Below are 20249 nucleotides of genomic sequence, written 5' to 3'. Positions count from 1 at the left end.
GCAGGCTCAGCTAGAAAGGGCATTTGCCACCAAGCCTGATGACTTGACTTCAATCTCCTAGGACCCATATCGTAGAAAAAAGAACTGACTCGCACAAAATGTCCTCTAACCTCCATGATGTGTGCATTGAGGCACCAGCATGTGAGCATGAGTATACACACACACACACACACACACACACACACACACACAAAATAAATGTAACAAAAATACTTTTGGCAAAGAGAGATTAAATTCAGTTCTCTGAATTGCCTGAATAATTTATAATGTTGCTGAGAAAAGACTCCTAGCCTGCCCAACAGCTTACAGCACACCGGATAAGAAATCAAAGGCCTTTTGGAGGGAGGGAGGAAGGAGAGAGGGAGAGGATGAGGAGTTCACTACAACTTAGGTTGTTTCCCTGCCAGATAATCTCACAGAGCATCCACACTAAACAGGGGCACTCTGAGTCCCTGGCAAATTTAAAATGAGGTCTCCATGCTTCCCTGAGCTGCCCAGTCAGAGAACTCCTTGTTCTCCGTGGTCCAGCCACAGCCCAAGCCCCTCCAGTGTGTTCCTAAATTCAGCTCAGCCAAAGCTAGCACTGCTCACACTCACCCCAGGATGCTCACACCCTGTGTAAAACTCTGAGGGTGAGCTCTGAGCGCCGGGACCAAAGGTGCAGACACTCACTACACACTTTGCAGAGCTCATCAAGGCACCACCCCAAAACCCAGCTGCAAGACTAGGGTGCTGGGCCCTTCTGAGGCTGCTCCATTAGAGTTCTCATGTGGAGACAAGGCTGGATCACATCCTGCCATTCACTGCTGTAGCCGGTAAGCTCTGCTGCCAGCATCCCAGCCAAGACCCCTCCTGTGCTCTGAGGTGCTTCCTGACCCCCTCCCCAAACACCGCACCCCTCCAGTCCAGCATGTTCTGGGTCCCAGAACAACACTCTCAAGCTCTGAGATGTCCCAGCCCAGCCCTGGCATTCTGTAAATCGAGTTCAAACCTCAGCTCTCCTTTAGCATTCTGTCTGTCATACGCTTCAACCTCCCAGTGCCCAACTAGGAGGCCCTGCCTGTCCTGGGTCCCAGAGCTCCCCACCATCTGCAAATTCAATTGTGCACCCACTCTGACCCATTTCAGAGCCCCGGAGTCCTGGTCTGTCTGGTAGTCGGCCTGGTGACCGTAAACCAATGTGTCTCACCTTTTTGGTCCATTCCACGATCCTGTTTTCGGTGAAAGTCTCAAACATCTCCTGGAAGAAGATACTGAGCTTCTGCTGTATCAGGGGGATGGTGATCTCAGAGACAGGCAGAGTGGCCACCTGGGCAATGACATCAGCCACTCGGCCGGAGCCCTCCACTATCACACAGGGCGTGCCGTTAGTGATGGCATTGTAGATGGTCTGCAAAACCAGAACCAAGTAAGTGTGAGCTGGCCAGAGTCCTCACCCGGCTCTGACACTTCCGAAACACAGCATCATTCAGTGGCAGCTAAGGCTGCAAGTCACTTGCTGCTAGAGTGAGCCTGTGAAGCTGGAACTTTCCAGAAGGCCTCACTGGTTTGGTGCACCCCACTCTTCAAGAGACAAAAGAGCTGTTGCTGACACCCAAGGAGTGTGCCACTGGTACTCCTGGCTCAGGCTTGTCACTCAGCACCCAATACAACTGTAACAAAAGGGTCCATGGCACAGTCATTGACCAGACCCACTCACAGGGATGCTGTGTAGATCCAGAATGACCAAAGCCTAGGGGATACCGGGACCAGGAGGAAAACCCCAGACTTTAGCTCCAACAGCTGGGCTGGAGCTGGGGCCTGTGCTCTGAGAGCAGCACCTGGGACACTGGCTGAAGGCCTTCTGGAGAGGCTCTGGGAAGAGAGAGTCAGCAGCCCCACCATGACTGGGGCCAAAGCCAAGCCACCTCTCCCACGTGAGGGTCTACCCATGAGGTGTCTCCTCTCTCACCTGGAAACATCCCTGTCCTGTGGTGGATTCCCTCCCCTCCGCATCCTGAGGACAGCATGCCATGCGTGTTCCCGGTGATGGCACCAGATTTTAGTAAAAGTACCCACCAGCCCTTCCTCCATAGCAGGGCCTGCGCCCCATGATGGACAGCAGCTAGTACTCACGTGCAGAGTGCCAGGGCCGCCCTCCAACACCACGCAAACAATGGGGATCTTGATGGCCACACCTAGGCAGACGTGGAGCCCATGTGAAGCCGTGGTGGGGGAAGCACGGACCTACTATTAGAGGCTGCTTCCTCCGCCCAACCAACTTCACCCTAGTCATGTGGGGAAGCACCAGCCGAGTGGTCCATAATGGGCAGCTACTATAGGTGAAGGATGAGGGCTTGCAGACAAGTTGTTCATGCACCATAAAAGAGCAAACCCAAGACTACCTGGCCACCTATCCTTGGATTTGCTCTACCCCTATCCTTGACCATTCTCCCTGCCCCTGCCTCTCCCCCTGACCACTCACCCTACCCCTGCACCTACCCCTGATCTACCCCTGTACCTACCACATCCCTACTCTTGTACCCAACTACGCACCCCATCCTGCCACCTGTACCCCACCCCATCCTGAATGAATTCCTGTGCAGAAGGGACAAGAACGGAACCCCATCTTCTCTACCCAGTGGACCACTCTAGCCAGTCCTTCTCTGCTGTCCTTTGTAAGTTACCTCAAAATCCAAGCTGGCACAAGGAGGGGACTGAACCATCCAGCACGGGCTGGGGTAGGGCACAGGTCATGAGTCTTCTGCCCTTCTACCCAACCCCACTCAGAAGGCAGGAGAAATAGAGATGATATGAGGAGTCCCTTCCCCTGGGCAGCAAAGCCCACCCAGGGTGAGGTGCCAACAAGGGTCCCTGCCTCCATACACCTCACCCTGGGTTCTCCTAGTGAGAACAGTGCTCTCCCAGTGTGGTGCCTGAACAGGCAATAGATTCCCCCCTGGGAACTTAATGGGCATGCAAGCTCTGCGCCATCCAGATCTGAGGGAGGTGACTTTAGGGTGGGGGTGATGAGCCCCACTAAGGACCCTGATTCAGGAAGCACAGAGAAGCTTGAAATAAGCTACCCAGAGTCGTCCCAAGCAACCCAGTGCTGAGCTGGAGTCCTCCCTGCACTTCCTGTGCCCTCTTCTCTCCTCACCTCACACACTAGGTGCTCCACCTTCCCACAAGCAACTGAGGTCAAGCTGTGAGTTCTGGCTGGCATCCCTTCTCGTGTCCCAGCCTGAAACTGCCTCTAGTTGAAAGTGTAGACTGTTCTACTAACGGACAGAAAACAGACAAGCCTTCACTGACACCCTTCCACCGACTAAGGCAGCAAGAGAAGACAGGTCCCCATGAAGAAGCAGACAGGGACCCGGGAAATGAATACAGGTGTGTTGCAATCTCACCTCCACGTACAATACAGGCCATGGCCAGCGGTGGCTCTGACACAGAGCCAGCCTCAGTTTCTTCTGCCCCAAATGCCCTCGGAAGCATGTGCATTTACCTCCTCTTTCCTTTGTCTGCTCTGATATGAACTTCTCCAGCTTCGTCCTCAGGGGAATCTCCACACCATACTGCCCATGGGTCCCATCGTCCACCAGGATGAAGTGGGAGTGGTTGCTGTCCAGGCAGGTCAGATTCCCTTGGCCTTCCTCATCCAGCATGTACTCAGCGGGGAAGCCTCCCTGTGGATGACCAGGGGAGACTCACATAGGTTGGTAAAAAAAAAAAAAGTCATACCTGTATTCTGGAAATGGGCGTGGGTGGGTCTAATGGCTTACATAATGCCACCCCGAAGATACCAAGCCCTAAGACTAAAAATCTGCTGGTGGCCCCTTATTTGGAGAAAGAGCCTTTGTAGCTCTGATATTAAGGATCTAAACAAGAGAAAATTAATCCGAATGATCTGACTGGGGGCCCCAGGAACTCCCAGAAGCACCAGAAGTTGAAAGAGCAGGAAAGGTCCTCATCAGAGCCCCAGAATAGTATATAACCTCATTTTCATTGTGGCTGAGTGATATGGTGTCTGTGCTGTGGGAGAGTGACGACTAACTGTAGACAGATAAATTAGTTGCTTTCTGCCACCAGTTTGTCATGTTTTACAGCACCCCGGAGAAACTAACCTTCTGGACCAGACACCTTCTCTACTGTCCACAGAGGATGAAACAGTGTAACAACAGCTCTCAGCTGGGAATTCCCCTGGCCTCCCTTAGCCTCAGGCTTACACCATAAAAAGGCTGTGCAAAACAGGACAGCTGGTCCATCCTGCCCAGGGAGACACTCCATGATTCAGACACCAAAGAAAGAGCAAGACTTCCTTAGAGCAATGTTGTCTGACAAAGGACCACTGGGACAGGGAGACTGCACACTGGGCCAGCAGTGACAAGAAGCTTTCTCTAGTCACGGACTATATGGTCCCCAGATTTCCCTGTCTGTGAATGAAATGTCCATGTCCTCATTAGGACAGATCCAATGTGTCCTTAGAAAATCCCACTCAGTGAACCAAGTTATCTAACTCAAGTCTCTATTCTTATGCAGCTGCTGAGCCAAGCTCTGGGTGTAGCATTAAAGTGCAGCCCAACTTGCTGCTGACTGCCAGAAACCACGGCTCTGTGGAATTCCACGGCGCTGCTCAGGCTTTGTGGTCAGATAGCTGGCTCAGTCCTACCCCAGTGCTTGCTTGGCTGTGTGGTCCTGGCTGGTCACTCCCTGTCCTTGAAGTCCATTTCTCATCAAAGCAACTCTTGGGATGTACCTCTACCTGGTAATAATCAACATGTGGATCCCTCCTGTGATCTTAAGACTGTCCATGTTAGCTGCCCACCCTGCTCACTGTGTCCGAGGTATTACATTACCTAAGTCAGACCCGGGCCCTGCAGCACCACCTCCCTCCCCCAACACTCATGTTGACACCCACCACACTCCCTTACAGTCTTTGTAAAGACTCCTCACCCTCTGCTCCCAGCCTTCCTCCTCTGACCCAGGCTCACTCTGGAGTGGCTACTCACCGTGGGATGGATCAGCCCCTCTCGGTTGTGGATGGTGCCCCACGTGGCTACACCGATGGTGATGACTTCTCCTTCTTTGCAACTGCTGCTCAGGCTGAAGTCCCGTACCGCCTCACCCACCTGCTTCATCACACCCGTGTGGGACCCTCCAGTGATGATCCAGGCCCCTGGGGAAAGACAAGTCATGCCTCTAGGCTCCAGTGTGCATCCTGTCAAGCCAATAGTGACACCCAGAGTCCCAGTGTGCTCCTGACACGGGACCTCATCATCAGACTCTCAAGTACGTTGGCAGATATGCCTCTAAAGCAGGATCAAGGAAGAGACACTGTGTTGTGACAGCATCTTCCTGATGCCTTTCTGGGACTTGAGCTCCCCACATTGCAAAAACAACAATGGAAAAGACTCCCATCTTCTCTCTGCAGGCCTCTCCTGGCCCTCTGCCTTCTCTCTGTCCCAGGCTGAGGAGCACAAACGGTCTGGATCTCCTACTTCAGGACCTGCAGCTTTCCACTTTCCTGTCAGTGTTTGAGACCCAAGAGTGGGAGGTGATGCCCATGTTCCCCATCCCTTGGCCCTACTCCTAACCAATGACCGACCATACATCTACAGCCATATGGCTTACTACAGTCCCTGGGAGCCCCTACAGGGGACACTCTTTCTGTCTACCCCACCCTCAGGGCCGCACTGCATGCTGACCAGTGAAAGAATGCCAGGGCTGAGTGTGACCTAGTTCTGCCTATAGAGCAGCAAGTGACAAGTGGGTTCTGCTGGTCCTGCCTGACCTCCAAAGAGAGGGCGTGTGGGCGGAGCTCTCATGCCTGCTACATGAGCCAAGTCCCGTCTGCTCTTGTTTGGGGGGTGAGTTTACTGCACAGTGCTGGCCAGACCTCTGAAATCAGCGCCTCAAAGACACACGCGATGAGGACGTTAAAATAAAATAAAACCCAGGGTCTGGAGAGAGAGCTCAGTAGTTAAGAGCACTGGCTGCTCTTCCAGAGAACCTAAGTTCTGCTTTTAGCATCCATGTTGGAAGGCTCACAGCCACCTCTATCTCCAGCTCCGGGGGATCTAATGTCATCTTCTGTCTTCCACAGGCATCTGAGCACATGTGGCATATACACACACACACACACACACACACACACACACACACACACAGAGAGAGAGAGAGAGAGAGAGAGAGAGAGAGAGAGAGAGAGAGAGAGAGAGGTACACAGGCACTAAGTAAAAATAAATCTTTTAAAAATAAATCTAGCACATTAGCACATGGCAGTGGTATGTGACTATAAACATCATGGAAATAAATAGTGTGAGCTGAGAGGCAACTGGGCGTCAAGGGAAGTGCTGTCTATAGGCCCAAGGAATCTGGCCCAGGCCAGGGTGTGAACTCAGCTGTCCCCAAGAGTTTTCCAGTACTGATGATGCTGACCCCCAAAGATCCCCTTCATCCTCCTTGTCCTCACGGCCTGGGCAGGACCTCAGCACTCACCTGTAGTTTGGGCCACCTTGACCAGGCCTCTCCGGAAGATGCTCTTCAGCCTCAGCTTCATGTTAAAGTTCTTGGCCCCGCCGGTCACTGAGATGAGGAGGTTGGGGACATCCAGGCCCCAGTGCTGGGTCATGAGTTGGTAGATGACGCTGGAGGGCGTGTCCTGGGAGACCCGGACATACTGCAGGGGAATCATGGGCTGGTGAGAGGGCCTTGCAGGAGACACCCTGCAGGGGACAGTGCGGGCATCCTGCAGGGCAAGGGAACTGAGCAGGGGACAGAAAGAGAACCCCGCAGGGGCTAGTGAGGATGCCCTGCAGGAGACAGTAAAGGAACCCCGAGAGAATGGCTTCACCCTTCATGTTCAGCACAGAGTGGGCTCACCTGTGCCCTGCCTGCTCGGCCTGGGGCTGGACACCTTGAGTTCACACCCGGGAAGAAAAATAGCCAGCAAAGCATAGTCAAGACATGGGTTGTAAGAAGAAAGAGGAGGTGAGCCCAGAAGAGAAGCCCAAGTACAGGGGCTCCCTAGGTAAAGCCAGACTATTCATTACAAAGCCCCTAGGCCCAGCTCCCTCTCCCATACTTCCTCTTTCCTCATCCTCTCTGCTTAGGGGGCACCTCAGACCGCCCCCCACAAACACCCTCCTTATGCCACCCCCTGCACTGGCTCCTCCATGTGGTTTGACCTCCCTCTCATCTGCTTCCTGGTCTCCTCACACTCCCACCCCTGACCTGTCACTGGGTTTACTGGGCTTGGCCCTGCTCTGTGTACACATTGTCTGCCTCTGAGAAGGGTGAGGGTACGGGAGGTGGGAGGGGGCGGCCCCTTGGCTTCACACTCCAGAACACCTTATGCTCCTTCTAGACGTTATGTGTGCGTGAGTGTATGCATGCGTGTGTGTGTGTGTGTGTGTGTGTGTGTGTGTGTGTGTATGTGCATACACCTGGGATAGAATCCAGAGACCCATGTATGCCAGGCAAGCACTGCAGCCCACATCCCAGGGTGGACTTTTCCACTCTGGTTAAATCAACTGTCTAAGGAGCTCCAGCTTGACTAGAATCCACCCAAGGGACCCTAATGGGCAGGATGACGGACATCACAAAATCCAAAGGGACATTAGGAGTCTCAAGAGCAAACAGGACACTGCATATCAACAAAGAACGCTAACTGATATCGCGGTGGCTGCTGCCTGTCAGCCCTCACAGCAGCTGTTCTCACAGGGAGGAGCAGGGGTCCAGGACCACCCTCTCATGGTCTTGCTCTTAGACTGTAAACCACATGATGTCCAGAAGGAAAGGGGCTATGGGCTCACATTGCGGGTGCTATAGTTTAAACATGAAATGTTCCCCCACAGGCTCATCATCTTTGAACATCTGATCTCCAGTTGGAGGTACTGAGATGCTGTGGAACCTTTAGGAGGTAGCGTCTCTCTGGAGGAAGTGTTTGCTGGTCTCTGGGGAGCAGGACTTAGTGGTGGTAGCCCAACTTCCCTTTTTATCTCTCATCTGTCTCTCTCTCTCTATCTCATCTATCCCTTGACCCACCAGGATGCAGCCAGCAGCCTCAGCCCCTCCCCCGCCCCACAGCTTCAAGCACCTGGAACTCCACCGTGTCAACCACAATGGACTGTATCTCTTCAAACCGCAAGCCAGAATAAATCCTTCCTCTAGAAACTGCCTTTTGTCACGGGACAAGAAAGTAACACAGTGGGGGACATATACTCTCAGGAGGCGATTCACTGAGGTCAGGACACACCTTATGGTTCTCAATGAATGTCCCACTCACTGGTAGAACAGGAGTACTATCCCCTACCTCTAACTGTCCCTGGCTTGGGACTGTCCCCGTCACTGCCCTGGGAGAAGCAGCTTTGGAGACAAACCTTGGAGAAGGTTGTCAGGTTAAGAACTGGGACTGGGAATCAGCTGGTTTCACACCCACCATGGCTCTGCCTGCCGCAGCTTTGAGCAAGAGGTGAGACCTCCTCGTGCCTCTCTTCCTGACCTGAGGCCAGGTGACGGGACCTCCTCCTGCAGCTGTGTCTGCCTCTCCAGCCCAGGGTACAGCCACCAGGAATGGCTCCTGCCTCTGTTTCCCACCCGGGGTTTCTCCCTCTCCCCTCCCTTCCGGAGACCTCACCACCACTCAGAAGCCAGTCACTTCTGTGCTAGGTCCTGAGTTCTTCTCCTCATTCCTCTAGACCCAGGCAGACGGGAGACCCTTCAGAATGAGCTCATGCCTCCCTCGGGAAGCCCTGCCTTCCTCCCTCTGCTTACATGCCTCTCGTTTGCCTGAAGAGTGCACACCACCCCATGCCATTCCTCCGTGTATAGTGGGTTCCAGGCAGCTAGACACCTACTCTCATTCTCCCCCCAACTCCAACCCCCCTCCAGGAGATCTGCTACAGGGTCACAGGGGCCAACATGGCGAAGAGTGAGCATAATGGGACCCACCTTCCCTGCTTTCTGGCTCAGGCCTGTGAACACGATGTCGCCAAAGGCATCTGTAGGCATCTCATGGACATGCTTCTTCGGGTCCCATTCCTTACCCTGAAAAGTGTGAGGCTTGATGGCCACCTCCAAGTGCTGCTCATGGGTGTAACCACATTCACACACTACTTTCCTGTGAAGATAACAAGGTTATCATGGGAATGGAATGCCTCCGATGCTCTCTCTCTCTCTACCGGGACATCAGGGGGACCAGAGGAGAGCCAGGACATTCATCCCACTCAGCAGGTGACAAGACACATGCCTGAGCGTCAAGGGGACCATGTGGGCAGTGAGTATGAGGCATCCTTGCCCTCCCAGCCAGGCAGCATCAGTCAGGAACTAAACAGAGATAGCCCGTGAGCTTGGACTTTGAACTTTTCCCCTGTGGCAATAATGAGATTCTGCCTCTCCCTCCCTCAGGGCCAGGACCCATCTAAAACTCAAAAGCCAGAAAAATCATGAGTCTTGTCCTAAGCAGCTAGGACAGACACCCACACTAGGATGGTACAGGTGTGGGGACCTTCCGGTGAGGATTTTACAGCAACCAACTTAAAAATGCTTCTGTGAGTGACTAAAAACACCCTGAATCCAAACTGCAGCTTCTAGAAAGACAGAGTATGGCAACTGGAAATCTTAGCAAAAGGTAAGGACTGAGGGAGAGAAAATAAACCAAAATAGAAATGCATAGACACAGAGCCACGGGAGACCAGCAGGGTCATCCGAGTCCCAGAAAAAAAAGAAAAGCCAAGCCAGCAAAGCCGTGTAAAGAAATAATGTCCTATTTCCTGTTGACCCACCCCTGGCCAGCCAGGCTATGTCTCTGGATCAAAATGCCAAAGACCTGTGTGGAGTGACCATAGGACTCAAAGCATTTGAGCTCCAAAGTGGTATAAAGAAAGTGCTTCTCATTTTTATTACTAAAGCAAGTAAAACATGAGGTGATGTTTACAATCAGCTTAAGTAAATATAAGCACGGCGAGCTTATACACCTGGTGCTATGTCTTTTCATCTTTGGTTCTATGAAAAGAACCAAGAATATTCCTTCCCAGGCCTTTGCCTTCCCCACAGAGATAACGTGGACACGCCACGGGGATTCCCTTGTGTTCTTGTTTTCAAGTGCATCCACTTATCATGGTTCATGCAATCCTTTCTAGAAGGCCACCTGGTGGGAAGAACACTCTGCACACTGCCCCATCCATAGTCCAGAGTAAGTTCACAGTTTTCTTACACAGGCTCTCCCAACTTCCCACGTTTGCTTTAAAAAATAAACAAACACGTAAATAACTAAACCTACAGATCCGAGAATCTGAGTGAGTGATGAACAAACAGCGCAAACCCAGAGAGACACATGGTAAGAGATGACATCATCAAACTTCCAAAACCAAAGAAGAAAAAAGCTGGACAGCAGTGAGGCCAAAACCCTACAAGGCTCTTGTTTTTGTTGTTGTGCTAATCTGTATGAGTGCTTTGCCTGCACATGAGCCTGGTGCCCAACTAGGCTAGAAGACAGCATCAGATTCCCTGGAACTGGAGATAGAAACAGAGATGAGCCACTATGGGGTTCCTGGGAATTGAACCCCGGTACTTTGAAAGAGCAGCCAGTGCTCTTCATCGCTGAGCCATCTACCAGCCTCTCAGAGATCCGCCTGCCTCTGCCTCCCGAGTGCTGCGATTAAAGGCGTGCGCCGCCGCCGCCGCCGCCGCCGCCGCCACCACCACCACTACCCAGCTTATAAACAACACATTTCTTATCAGACGCCATGGAAGCCACATAAAGAGGTTCAGGGCTGAAAGATCTAAAAACTACAACCCAGACTTCTACAGCCTTCATCTATCCTTTGAGAATGAAGTCAAGGGATGCTTTTAGCTGAACTGCCATTAAGGAGACTTGTCCACAGTAGATCAAGTTCAGAGAACGGCTAAAGGGGTGGGGGCGGGGCTCAGGCGGCAGGGTCTTCCTAGCATACTCGAAGGCCTGGGTTCAGTCGCCAGCACTGCATGAACCAGGCATGGTGGTGGACCCCCGTGACCCAAGTATTCAGGAGGTGGAGCTAGAGGCAAGAAGATCTTAAATCAAGGTCCCCTCCAGCTACATAGGGAGTTCAAGGCCAACCTGAGCTACATGAGACCCTGTTTTTTAAAAAAATGACAAAGGAAATTATCTAACCAGAAGTGGAAGGACAAAGGAAGGCATTCTGAATATCAGAGAGGAAGATGAAACAACAGAAAGTAAAAATGTGAGTAAATATATTTAATTTCTCTTAAGTTTTTTTGTTTATTTGCTTGTTTTTGTTTTTTGTGTTTTTTGGGGGTTTTTTTTTGGTTGGTTGGTTTTTGTTTTTGTTTGTTTGGGGTTTTTTTTTGTTTGTTTGTTTGTTTGTTTTTTGGGGGTTTTTTTGTTTGTTTGTTTTTGGTTTTTTGAGACAGGGTTTCTCTGTGTATCTTTGGAGCCTGTCCTGGATCTCGATCTGTACACCAGGCCTCGAACTCACAGAGATCCACCTGGCTCTGCCTCCCGAGTGCTAGGATTAAAGGCGTGTGCCACCACCGCCCGGCTTTCTCTTAAGTTTTTAAAATGACGTTTGGTGGTTGAACTGGGTCAGACATGGTATTCTAAAGAACTGGAAGTGAGGAGTGGTAAAAGGAGGCATTTCTACAGTCGATTGCAACTCGGTGTATCAACACTCATGGATTGTGACACACTTTGTTATGTAACTTCAATAACCACAGCAGCCACCAAGAAGCTGAACTGAAACAGAAAGAAAACAGAGAACAAAAACAAAATGGCAGATTGAAGCCCCCAACGTAGCAATAACATTAAATAGTATTAAATATTAAACGTAAGTGATTCAATTTACCCATCGAAAAACAGAGACTACACCAGGCACGGTGGCACACACCTTTAGTCCCAGCACTTGGAAGGCAGAGTTAGGCAGATCTGTGAGTCTGAGGCCAGCCTGTTCTAGGTAGAAAGACAGACAGACAGACGACAGACAGATGGCATTAAAAAACAAAACAAACAAACAAAAACCAAGACCTCGTTATGATTTACGAAGTCTCACCTCAAATATACAATTAGAGACTTACTCAGTAAAGAGTGGAGGCAGGAGCATGAATGGCCCTCAAAGCTACGTGTCAAAAGGCACAGGCTCCCTCTGCATGGTGCCATCTGTGTGACACAGACCTGGAGGCATATAACTCCAGTCATGTGACTTTCTCCAAATGACAAATTTATAGGACATTTATATGAAGATTGGAGTGCTGGTAGCTGGAGGGGAAGAAAGGGTGTGAGGGTGTGGCCATGGGGGAAGTGCAGGGCCATCTCGGCATGCATCCGGTGTGAGTGGGGACACACGCCACACATGAAAGCAGAGTGCACTCTGACCGCTGCTGACCTCTCAGTTTTGATACGGCATCACTGTTATACAGAGCAGAGCTCCTGGGCCCAGGGGGCTGGCACATCGTTTTTTTAAATCTGTAATTATTTCCAAATTAGAAAGAAGTTGAACACATTATTCCAAATTAGAATAGAAGCCCAGTACAAAAGAGAAGAGGCAAGCATAATATACTGAGCCCTACAAAAGACAAGGTACAGCTGAGGCCAAGGATGTATCTAAACCAGATGGACTCTGACAAGCAGGAGAAGATGGTTGGGTCGGGAGAGGCAACCGTATCTTCCCGCCATCTCAGTTTCTTCAACGTTATCATGAGGGGTTACATTCCCTGGCTCCACTCTGAAAAATCATACAGACCCCTGAAAGAGACTCCAGATACTTTTGGATTTTTTTTTTTTTTGGTTTTTGGTTTTTGGTTATTTGAGACAGGGTTTCTCCGTGTAGTTTTGGTGCCTGTCCTGGATCTCGCTCTGTAGACCAGGCTGGCCTCGAACTCACAGAGATCCTCCTGGCTCTGCCTCCTAGGTGCTGGGATTAAAGGCGTGCACCATGACCGCAGCCTGCTTGCAGGAATCTTAAGGAACACTTGTGTGGCCTCCCTCTGTGGCTGGGATTAGGGTGAAGGCAGGGGCATGCCCCCGAGATAAGACCTGGCTGTTGTATCTCGGTCTGGTGATGGCAAGGATCCCACTAGGTAATACCAAGCTGTCTCCCTTCTCTCTTCTCTTTGGAGAAATGAGTTTTTACACCCCCCAAGGTGTTCTCCATCCTGGCCCAGAACATAAAGCTGTGCTGTGACAGATAACCTAGAAATTCAGCAACTAGACACTCTTGGCCTATTTAGGCATAAACAAGAATAACATAGGGAGAGGAAGGGAGAGAAGAGCTCTTGGGGGATATCCAATGCTTCAGAGTCCCTCTCCCAGATGGGATGATCCTGGCCTCACTCAGCACCCGTGCTTTAATGCTGAAGACCCTCCCAAGCCCACTCCCTACTTTAAGGATGCAGGGTGGGAAAGAGATAATGTGCCCAGAGAGAGGGGGAGATGTTCGGCAACATGAGGAATGTCTGGCCTGGGGTGGCAACGGTCCAAAGGGACATGAGACACATCCATGCTGAGCTGAGGGTGGCCACTGGTACTGGGGGACTAAGAAGCCAGGGGGTGGAGTCAGGCAGTGACGGTTCCAGGCCTGACAGGAAAAAGGGGGAAAGGAAGTTCCTAAAGCGATTAGTGGCTGTGTTGGTGACTCTGCTCCTAAGTTCTGTCCTGAGAGGAAAGATGCTGGCCGCTTCCTCTGCCCCTCTGCCTGTGCCACGGGCAATGACAGAGCAGAGGCGTACTCTCGGCCATCTGTCCTTGGCTCCAGGGACAGGTGCAGAGGAAAGATGCAAGCCAGGTGCCTGTCCCCCACCCACCCAGCACCATGGACAGGGGATCCTCCTGCTAGGAAGTCGGCCTTCCAACTGGAGGCTGGGAACAGGACCCCTACCCACCAGGTCTATCCTGCTGCTATAATATGACACTTGCCGAACACTGGTGTTCCTTCTGGTTTGCAACTAAGTGGCCACATATTTGTCAGTACATACCGGCTCTGTGGTGGGTTAAATGAGAATGACCTCCCATAGGCTCATGTATTTGAATACTTTGTTCCCAGGTGGTGGAACTGTTTGGGAAGGATTAGGAGGTGTGGCCTTGTCGAAAGAGGTGTGTCATTGGGAGTGTGCCTTGATCGTGGTATCTCTTCATGGAAATAGAACAGTAACTAAGGCTCTCTCTGGCTTCTAAGCAGAAGCCCCAGCATAGGCACCTGGAGAAGGCACTTTCACAGCCATGACCCTCCACTTTAAGCACAATCATGTAGAGCTCCCAGCTCTCAGTGAGCATGTGGGGTGGCCTTGGGGACTCCCAAGCTCACACCGAGCACATCGACTGAATCAGCATTTACTTTCCCGCCAGGCCCTGCCTAGCCTCGGGAAGTGAGGCTGATTACCCAGTTTCTGAGCAAAGCCAGCATGTGGGAGGCACACAGAAGCTGTGGCCCGTGTCCCTTCCCCTGGTCTCCTTGGGGCATGACAAAGGCTGTTCTTCCCACATGGCGGCCCTGGCCCCTTTCTGTGTTGGTTCCTTGGTGTCCATAGAGGCTCCACAGACACGGACACCCCTCCCATGTGTCCTAGCATTTGCATAGAATGCATAGTCATTCTCCTCTAAACCAGGAGTTACAGGGTGGATGCCACAGGAGCCATTGGATTGCTTAGAGACTGATGTGAAAAGAAGCCTGTGTGGTTTTTAGGACAGACATGGGTTTGTTCTGTTATTTTTCAGTTTGCTGGAACCTGATTGTTCCCTGGGTACAGTAGGGTTCCCGGCGTGAAGCTGTGAGCAACGGTGGTGACCTTTCCCTCTAGGACCTATTTCTAGACCCAGCAGCAATCACACTCTTCCCTGAAGAGAAACCAGGCCAGGGAATGGGCCCCAAAGCCTCCGTGACCCTGGGTTTCCACTGACCACACCTGGAGAGGTCACAGGGTTCAGAGGCAACATGATCACATCCTTCCCCATGCCCTTCAGAACAGAGGGGCCAAACACCAGCTGTGTCCCTGGCCCAGGAAGTCATAAAGCCGCTCAGCCTTGATTGTAGCCCCAAAGGACCTGAGCAGTGAGCAGGAGAGACAAGCGCTGAGCCTCCAGGCACAGCACAGCTATCAGTGGGAATAAGAAGGACACGAGCCGGGCGGCGGTGGTGGCGCACGCCTTTAATCCCAGCACTCGGGAGGCAGAGCCAGGCGGATCTCTGTGAGTTCGAGGCCAGCCTGGGCTACCAAGTGAGTTCCAGGAAAGGCGCAAAGCTACACAGAGAAACCCTGTCTTGAAAAAAAAGAAAGAAAGACATGAGCATGCTGCGGGGAAGGCTATGTCCTGTACAGTTGTGGAATCCAGGAAGGCTACCCGGCAGAGGAGGTATCTGCCATCGGCCTTGAGGAGGAAGGAGGAGAGGAGTTCTCCAGGGGAAAAGAAAGAGAAGAAGGTAGGTGGTTGAATAGAGGGCTACTATCCTGAATCATCACCCAGCTCTGTCTCAGGGACCCCCCACCTCAGAGAGCAGTGTCTAAGGGTGCTGCATTCCTAGGAACAGGGATAGGCCCCTCCCCATTTGCTCCATAGTCCCTCTGACTGGCCCAACTCACAGGCAGTCCCATCTGAGGAACAGCAATATCCAGCTGCTTCGAGTGACCACAAATGCCTCCAACCTGGTCTTAGAGACCGTACTCTCACTGTGGGCTAAGTGAAGGGAGAAAGGGCAGCCCAGAGACCTTGCAGCAGCGGGACCCTCTGACATGGCTTTTAAGGACATTTGGCCTGTGGACTTCCCCTGGGTCCCTACAGTTCCTGGATTCCTGACTCTGGAAAACAAGAAGCTCCAAAGACATGGAATGGAGCCCTGGCCCACCAGGCTTGATCTGAATGTTGCTCTGCACAGCCCCATTCACTGGTCACTGGACAGGTCACCCAACCCTCTGCCACAGGCCAACCTATTTGCAAAGCACAATCCATGCCCCCAGAGGACTCTTAGGGACATGAAGGAGATGGGCTGGGCATGTTCCCCAAGTGTCTCCTGAGATGAGATGGAGAGACTTGGGGATTCTCAGCCTGCCATGAACACCAGATGCTCCTTTACTGGCCCTGGCTGAGGCCGCACAAGTGGATCTGATCAGCCATTCACACTGTACCAAGAGAAATGGATCAGAGACCTTAGTCAAAACCATGCCACCTACCCTGCATCGGAGAGTTTGGAACTTTCCACAAAATACACACATTCCTTCTTCTTGATGTTTTCAGGAATCCATGAGCTGAGGTTTTCTTGCTGGGAGTAAAAAGGAGCATGTTGACATTGTGAAGCCACATACCCCCCAGGCCTCCCTTAGACACCTGTCTGCTCCCTGACCAGCTCCCACTGAGGGACCCAAAGCCACCTCAAAACTTAAAAGCAGCCTTGCTTGGGCTCTGGGTGTGTACTCAAGAGACAGGCATGAGACCATACAATTGTTTTCTCTTGAGGATACTTTGTCCTCAGCACTTTATAGGCTATATGTCCACATTGCTTTCCTTGGGGGTGGTATGATATGAAAAGAACATCTAGGGTGAAAACCTGGTACCTGGCTTTGAAGACACCCTGCTGCCTGCCCGACCACATACTCAAATGTTTCAACATGATTACTCAAGGGCTTCCGGCGACACTGGCCTGGGACGTGAGGTGATGCCTCTGGACTCCACAGAAAGAGGAGCTAGAGTTATTGTAGAACATGGTAAGAAAAGTGAGGGCTTCCATCATCTGGCATCATTGTCCACCTGGCCATTTCCCACACGGTGAAGAAAGGGGAAACAGCTGTAGCAGGGTAACACTCAGTAAGCAATCTGGCTGGTGCTTTATCATATTCCCACCTCTCCTTTCCCAAAGAACATTTCTGGGTTGGAGGCCCTGAGGTGGGCAGCCTCAGGTAAGAGATGGGACTACCCTGTGGTCACTGACTGCCTTGACTAGCCCAGGGCACCCTAACCAATGGTAACCATTGGACTGCTTCTGTGGTCCAGGGTATAACAGGCCAGCCAGCGGGAGCCTACCTTCTCAATGAAGGGGCACAGAAGCCTCCTGCTCTTGTGAAGGCTGCTATTGCTTCGCCGGAGATTGGGGACCATGCCCAGATCCGTGGCCCTCCTGGCCTCCACCCCAAAACCTTCCTCTTGCTCAGAACCAGCTCTTCTCCGGTCTAAGGACTCCATCCTCCACAGTTCCAGATTCACTCCAGGAGTGAAGACCTCTAGATGCCTTCAGGGAAGTCTTCTCATTTGTGAGGCTGGAGGTTCTGGAAAAACACCCCAACAGAGAGGTACTGAAATGCATCTGAAAGAGGAAGACGAGGCTGTGGTTCTAAGAGGCACGCCCACCTGTTTCCTCTGTGACGTCTTGGTCTATTTCCCCTGTGTCCGTCTGGACATCTCTCCAAGCTTCCAGAGATCTATCACCTTGGACAGTCTACAGGCACACAGGCATCTGAGGACCCTGGGAGGCCATCCCTAATGGTTGTAATCTCAGGTGTCTCCATAGCTCCGCCATTCACCAGCTCCCTGGATGAGCGCCCAGACCAGTGAAGGGAGGCAAATTCCTGTGGCCACCCCATGCCCTGGTGTGTGACCTATAGTTCTGCATCTCATGATTGCAGAAATCAGTTGGCTTCTTTCATTTTCCAAAAGGAAAATGAAAAACCTCTACTTCCCACGAAGTAGGCTTCGGCAAGTACAGTAACGCTACATCGTGAGACGCCAGCTGTCAACCACAGCCAGCATGTTGGTGCCAACCCTTTCCTCCCGGGCTCTGTTTTGCCGAAGCCACAAAAAGCTGCCGGTTTCCCTCAGTTAACAACTAAAGGCACACACCTTTAATCCCAGCACTAATCCCAGCACTTAGGAGGCAGAGGCAGGCAGATCTGTGAGTTCGAGACCAGCCTAGTCTACAAAGCTAGTTAGTTCCAGTACAGCCAGGGCTACACAGAAACCCTATCTCAAAAAAAAAAAAAAAAACAACAACAACAACAAAAAACAAAAACAAAACAAAACAAAACAAAACAAAAAACACTAAGGGAAACAAAGGTATTCAGTCCTGCAGGGCTTCCCTGGACCTGAGATGTCGTGTCCCCCCACCCACACCCACACCACACCCACACCCACACACACACACACACACACACACACACACACACACACACACCCCGCAATGCTGACCTGTGGTGCTCATCGCCCTTCAATGTACTGCTCCAGCAGGCATCAAGAGGATTGCCAAGGGGCAAAAGCCAACCCCACACCTCAGCCTCTCCCTGCACCGAGCATCACTTCTCAACACCAGGTCCTCAAGCTATTTCTTTGCCAAAATTGCCGGTCAACTCGCCCTCCTCGGGGCTCTTAGGGCTGAACTGTAGTTACAGTTGCTGTCCCCTTGATCTGCCATCCTCTCCCCATCCCCACCCCACCCCCTGTTTTGTCCCCGGGCCTAACTCCTTGACAGAACCTGAGGGTTGTGAGGATGAGCACTGGGCAGCCTCTTGCACAGCTGTGAGAGTATGGGACATGACTTGTCCCTGTGCGACTTTTCAGAGCCTTGTCTTGTATACGCAGTAGCCACCCACCTTGCCTCCCATCTACAGAGAAACAAAGGAGCCCAGGTGACAGAAGAGGAAATACAGCAGGCAGCATGGAGAGACCTAGACTAGAGGCAGCTACCCTGAGATAGCCTACCCTCCCGATGCCAGGAGTACAGTAGGCCTAAGCACACAGCAGGAGTGTCTGATGTCTTCTCCTGTCCTAAGGACTCCGAGGTATTTGAATCCAGCTTCACATTCAGACAGCTGCTGTCTCAGCATGGCCGCTGGGTCTCTGCAGATGTCCTGGAAATCCAGCTGCAAACGGCCCTGAGATGCCCACTGCCCCCCGACCCATAATGGCCCTCAGGCCATACTGTGACCCTGGCTCAGCCTCTTTCCCTCCCCATCCTCTGCCCAAAAGGAGTAAAAGGTGCTTTGAGACCCAGGATTGACAATGACCTTACTCAGTCCGTCTATCCACCAGTGGAGTTCCCCAGTCACTGACACCTACATGAAGCTTTTCCCACACTAGCTTACGGCTAAAATAGGGGTGTGTGTCCAGAGCACTCCAAAGACAAAAGAGTGAATGGACAGACAGACAGGACCTGGCAGTACCTATACCCTGGATACAGGATGCACAACATGACATCTATTGATCTTTTTGTCTGGGTCGTCTAGTCTACCTGAAGTAGCAAGCTGCCTGGGACAGAGCAGGACCCCCACGTGGGATGAGCCTCCAAATCTGAGCTTTACACAGGGCACAGAAAAAAGGGGCTCAGACGTGGGGGTGGGTGGGCAGTGGCACACCCTCCCCTACAGCCTCACAGCAACTGAGTCCAGGCACTGCTGAGATAACCCTCATTAGGAATGGATGTATAGCCAAATGCAACTGGACTCTGGGAACATCTTCCAAACTGACATTTGAGCTCAGGACCTCCGGACCCAGGGTGTGTCTGGCCACCCACCCCAGTGCACAGATGTACCAGAAAACATAAGGGAATTTATTGCTGGGAGTGAGGGGGGCAGGGTGAGCCCTGGCTGGTGGCTATGAAGTGTGGCACCTTCTCTACCCTGCTCACTGTAAACTCTATGGCACTCAGGTTTCCTGCTAGTTCTCTGCTTGCTCCCCAGGCATCCTGGACATACCAGCCTGGAAAACACTTCGATTAGGATAAACAACTAGACACAGGAAAAGCACAGGAACTGATGCCCCAGCCCCCTGTGAGGGTCCAGAGTGAGAGCCGGGAGCTACACCGCGGTGTGGACACAGATCACACCGGCTGACACTGAGCCTGCGCCGTGTCCTAGCTCCAGAGTTTGTTCCTGGGTGCAGGTCAAACCCTGCAGTCCCTCAACACCGCAACTTAAGTCCCATCCCAGGGCACGCCCTCCCCCCCACACACCCCAAGCCGAAATCTCTGCACCAGAGAGTAGACCGCACTCCAGCCCATGCCTGCACCAGGGTCCAAGACTCAGTCTTTGCACTTTCTTAAGCCACACTCAAAGGACACAGCAACCCGAGCCCCTGCAGCACGCATTCCCTCCCGGTGCCGAGGAGCACCCTCCCCGCATTCCGCCTGAGCCCCTGCAACCAACACTCCCTTCCCCCGACTGAACCCGCATTTCCTCTCCAGATGCTGGGTCGGCGCCCCTTCACCAGTGCCGGGTACCTGCTCAGAGGCCGCGCACCCCAGCGTCACGCTGCGCAGCTGCGCAGGACGGCAGCCCTGACCCGCATCTCAGGG

At 52.2% G+C, this 20249-nt stretch overlaps 1 protein-coding gene across 2 annotated transcripts in view; it reads right to left on the bottom strand.

Annotated features, from left to right (window-relative positions):
- Trpm2 (transient receptor potential cation channel subfamily M member 2) overlaps positions 1 to 20249 on the bottom strand; it is a 51631-nt gene extending 31382 nt beyond the window's left edge. The window contains exons 1-9 of one of the 2 annotated variants that reach the window (XM_028860425.2): positions 20175 to 20249; positions 16991 to 17270; positions 16144 to 16232; positions 8935 to 9103; positions 6481 to 6661; positions 4992 to 5158; positions 3488 to 3668; positions 2116 to 2177; positions 1190 to 1390 (exon numbers count right to left, since the gene is read on the bottom strand). In XM_028860425.2, the coding sequence (XP_028716258.1) occupies positions 1190 to 1390; positions 2116 to 2177; positions 3488 to 3668; positions 4992 to 5158; positions 6481 to 6661; positions 8935 to 9103; positions 16144 to 16232; positions 16991 to 17149 (1209 nt within the window). In that variant the 5' untranslated portion in view covers positions 17150 to 17270; positions 20175 to 20249. Of the gene's footprint in view, positions 1 to 1189; positions 1391 to 2115; positions 2178 to 3487; positions 3669 to 4991; positions 5159 to 6480; positions 6662 to 8934; positions 9104 to 16143; positions 16233 to 16990; positions 17271 to 20174 lie in introns of those variants that run through there. The other variant, XM_028860428.2, reaches the window with a different exon arrangement.

Source organism: Peromyscus leucopus, chromosome 16_21 (genome assembly GCF_004664715.2).
Source record: "Peromyscus leucopus breed LL Stock chromosome 16_21, UCI_PerLeu_2.1, whole genome shotgun sequence".
In the NCBI taxonomy this organism is placed as follows: Eukaryota; Metazoa; Chordata; class Mammalia; order Rodentia; family Cricetidae; genus Peromyscus; species Peromyscus leucopus.
This window is presented reverse-complemented; position numbering and strand designations above follow the sequence as displayed.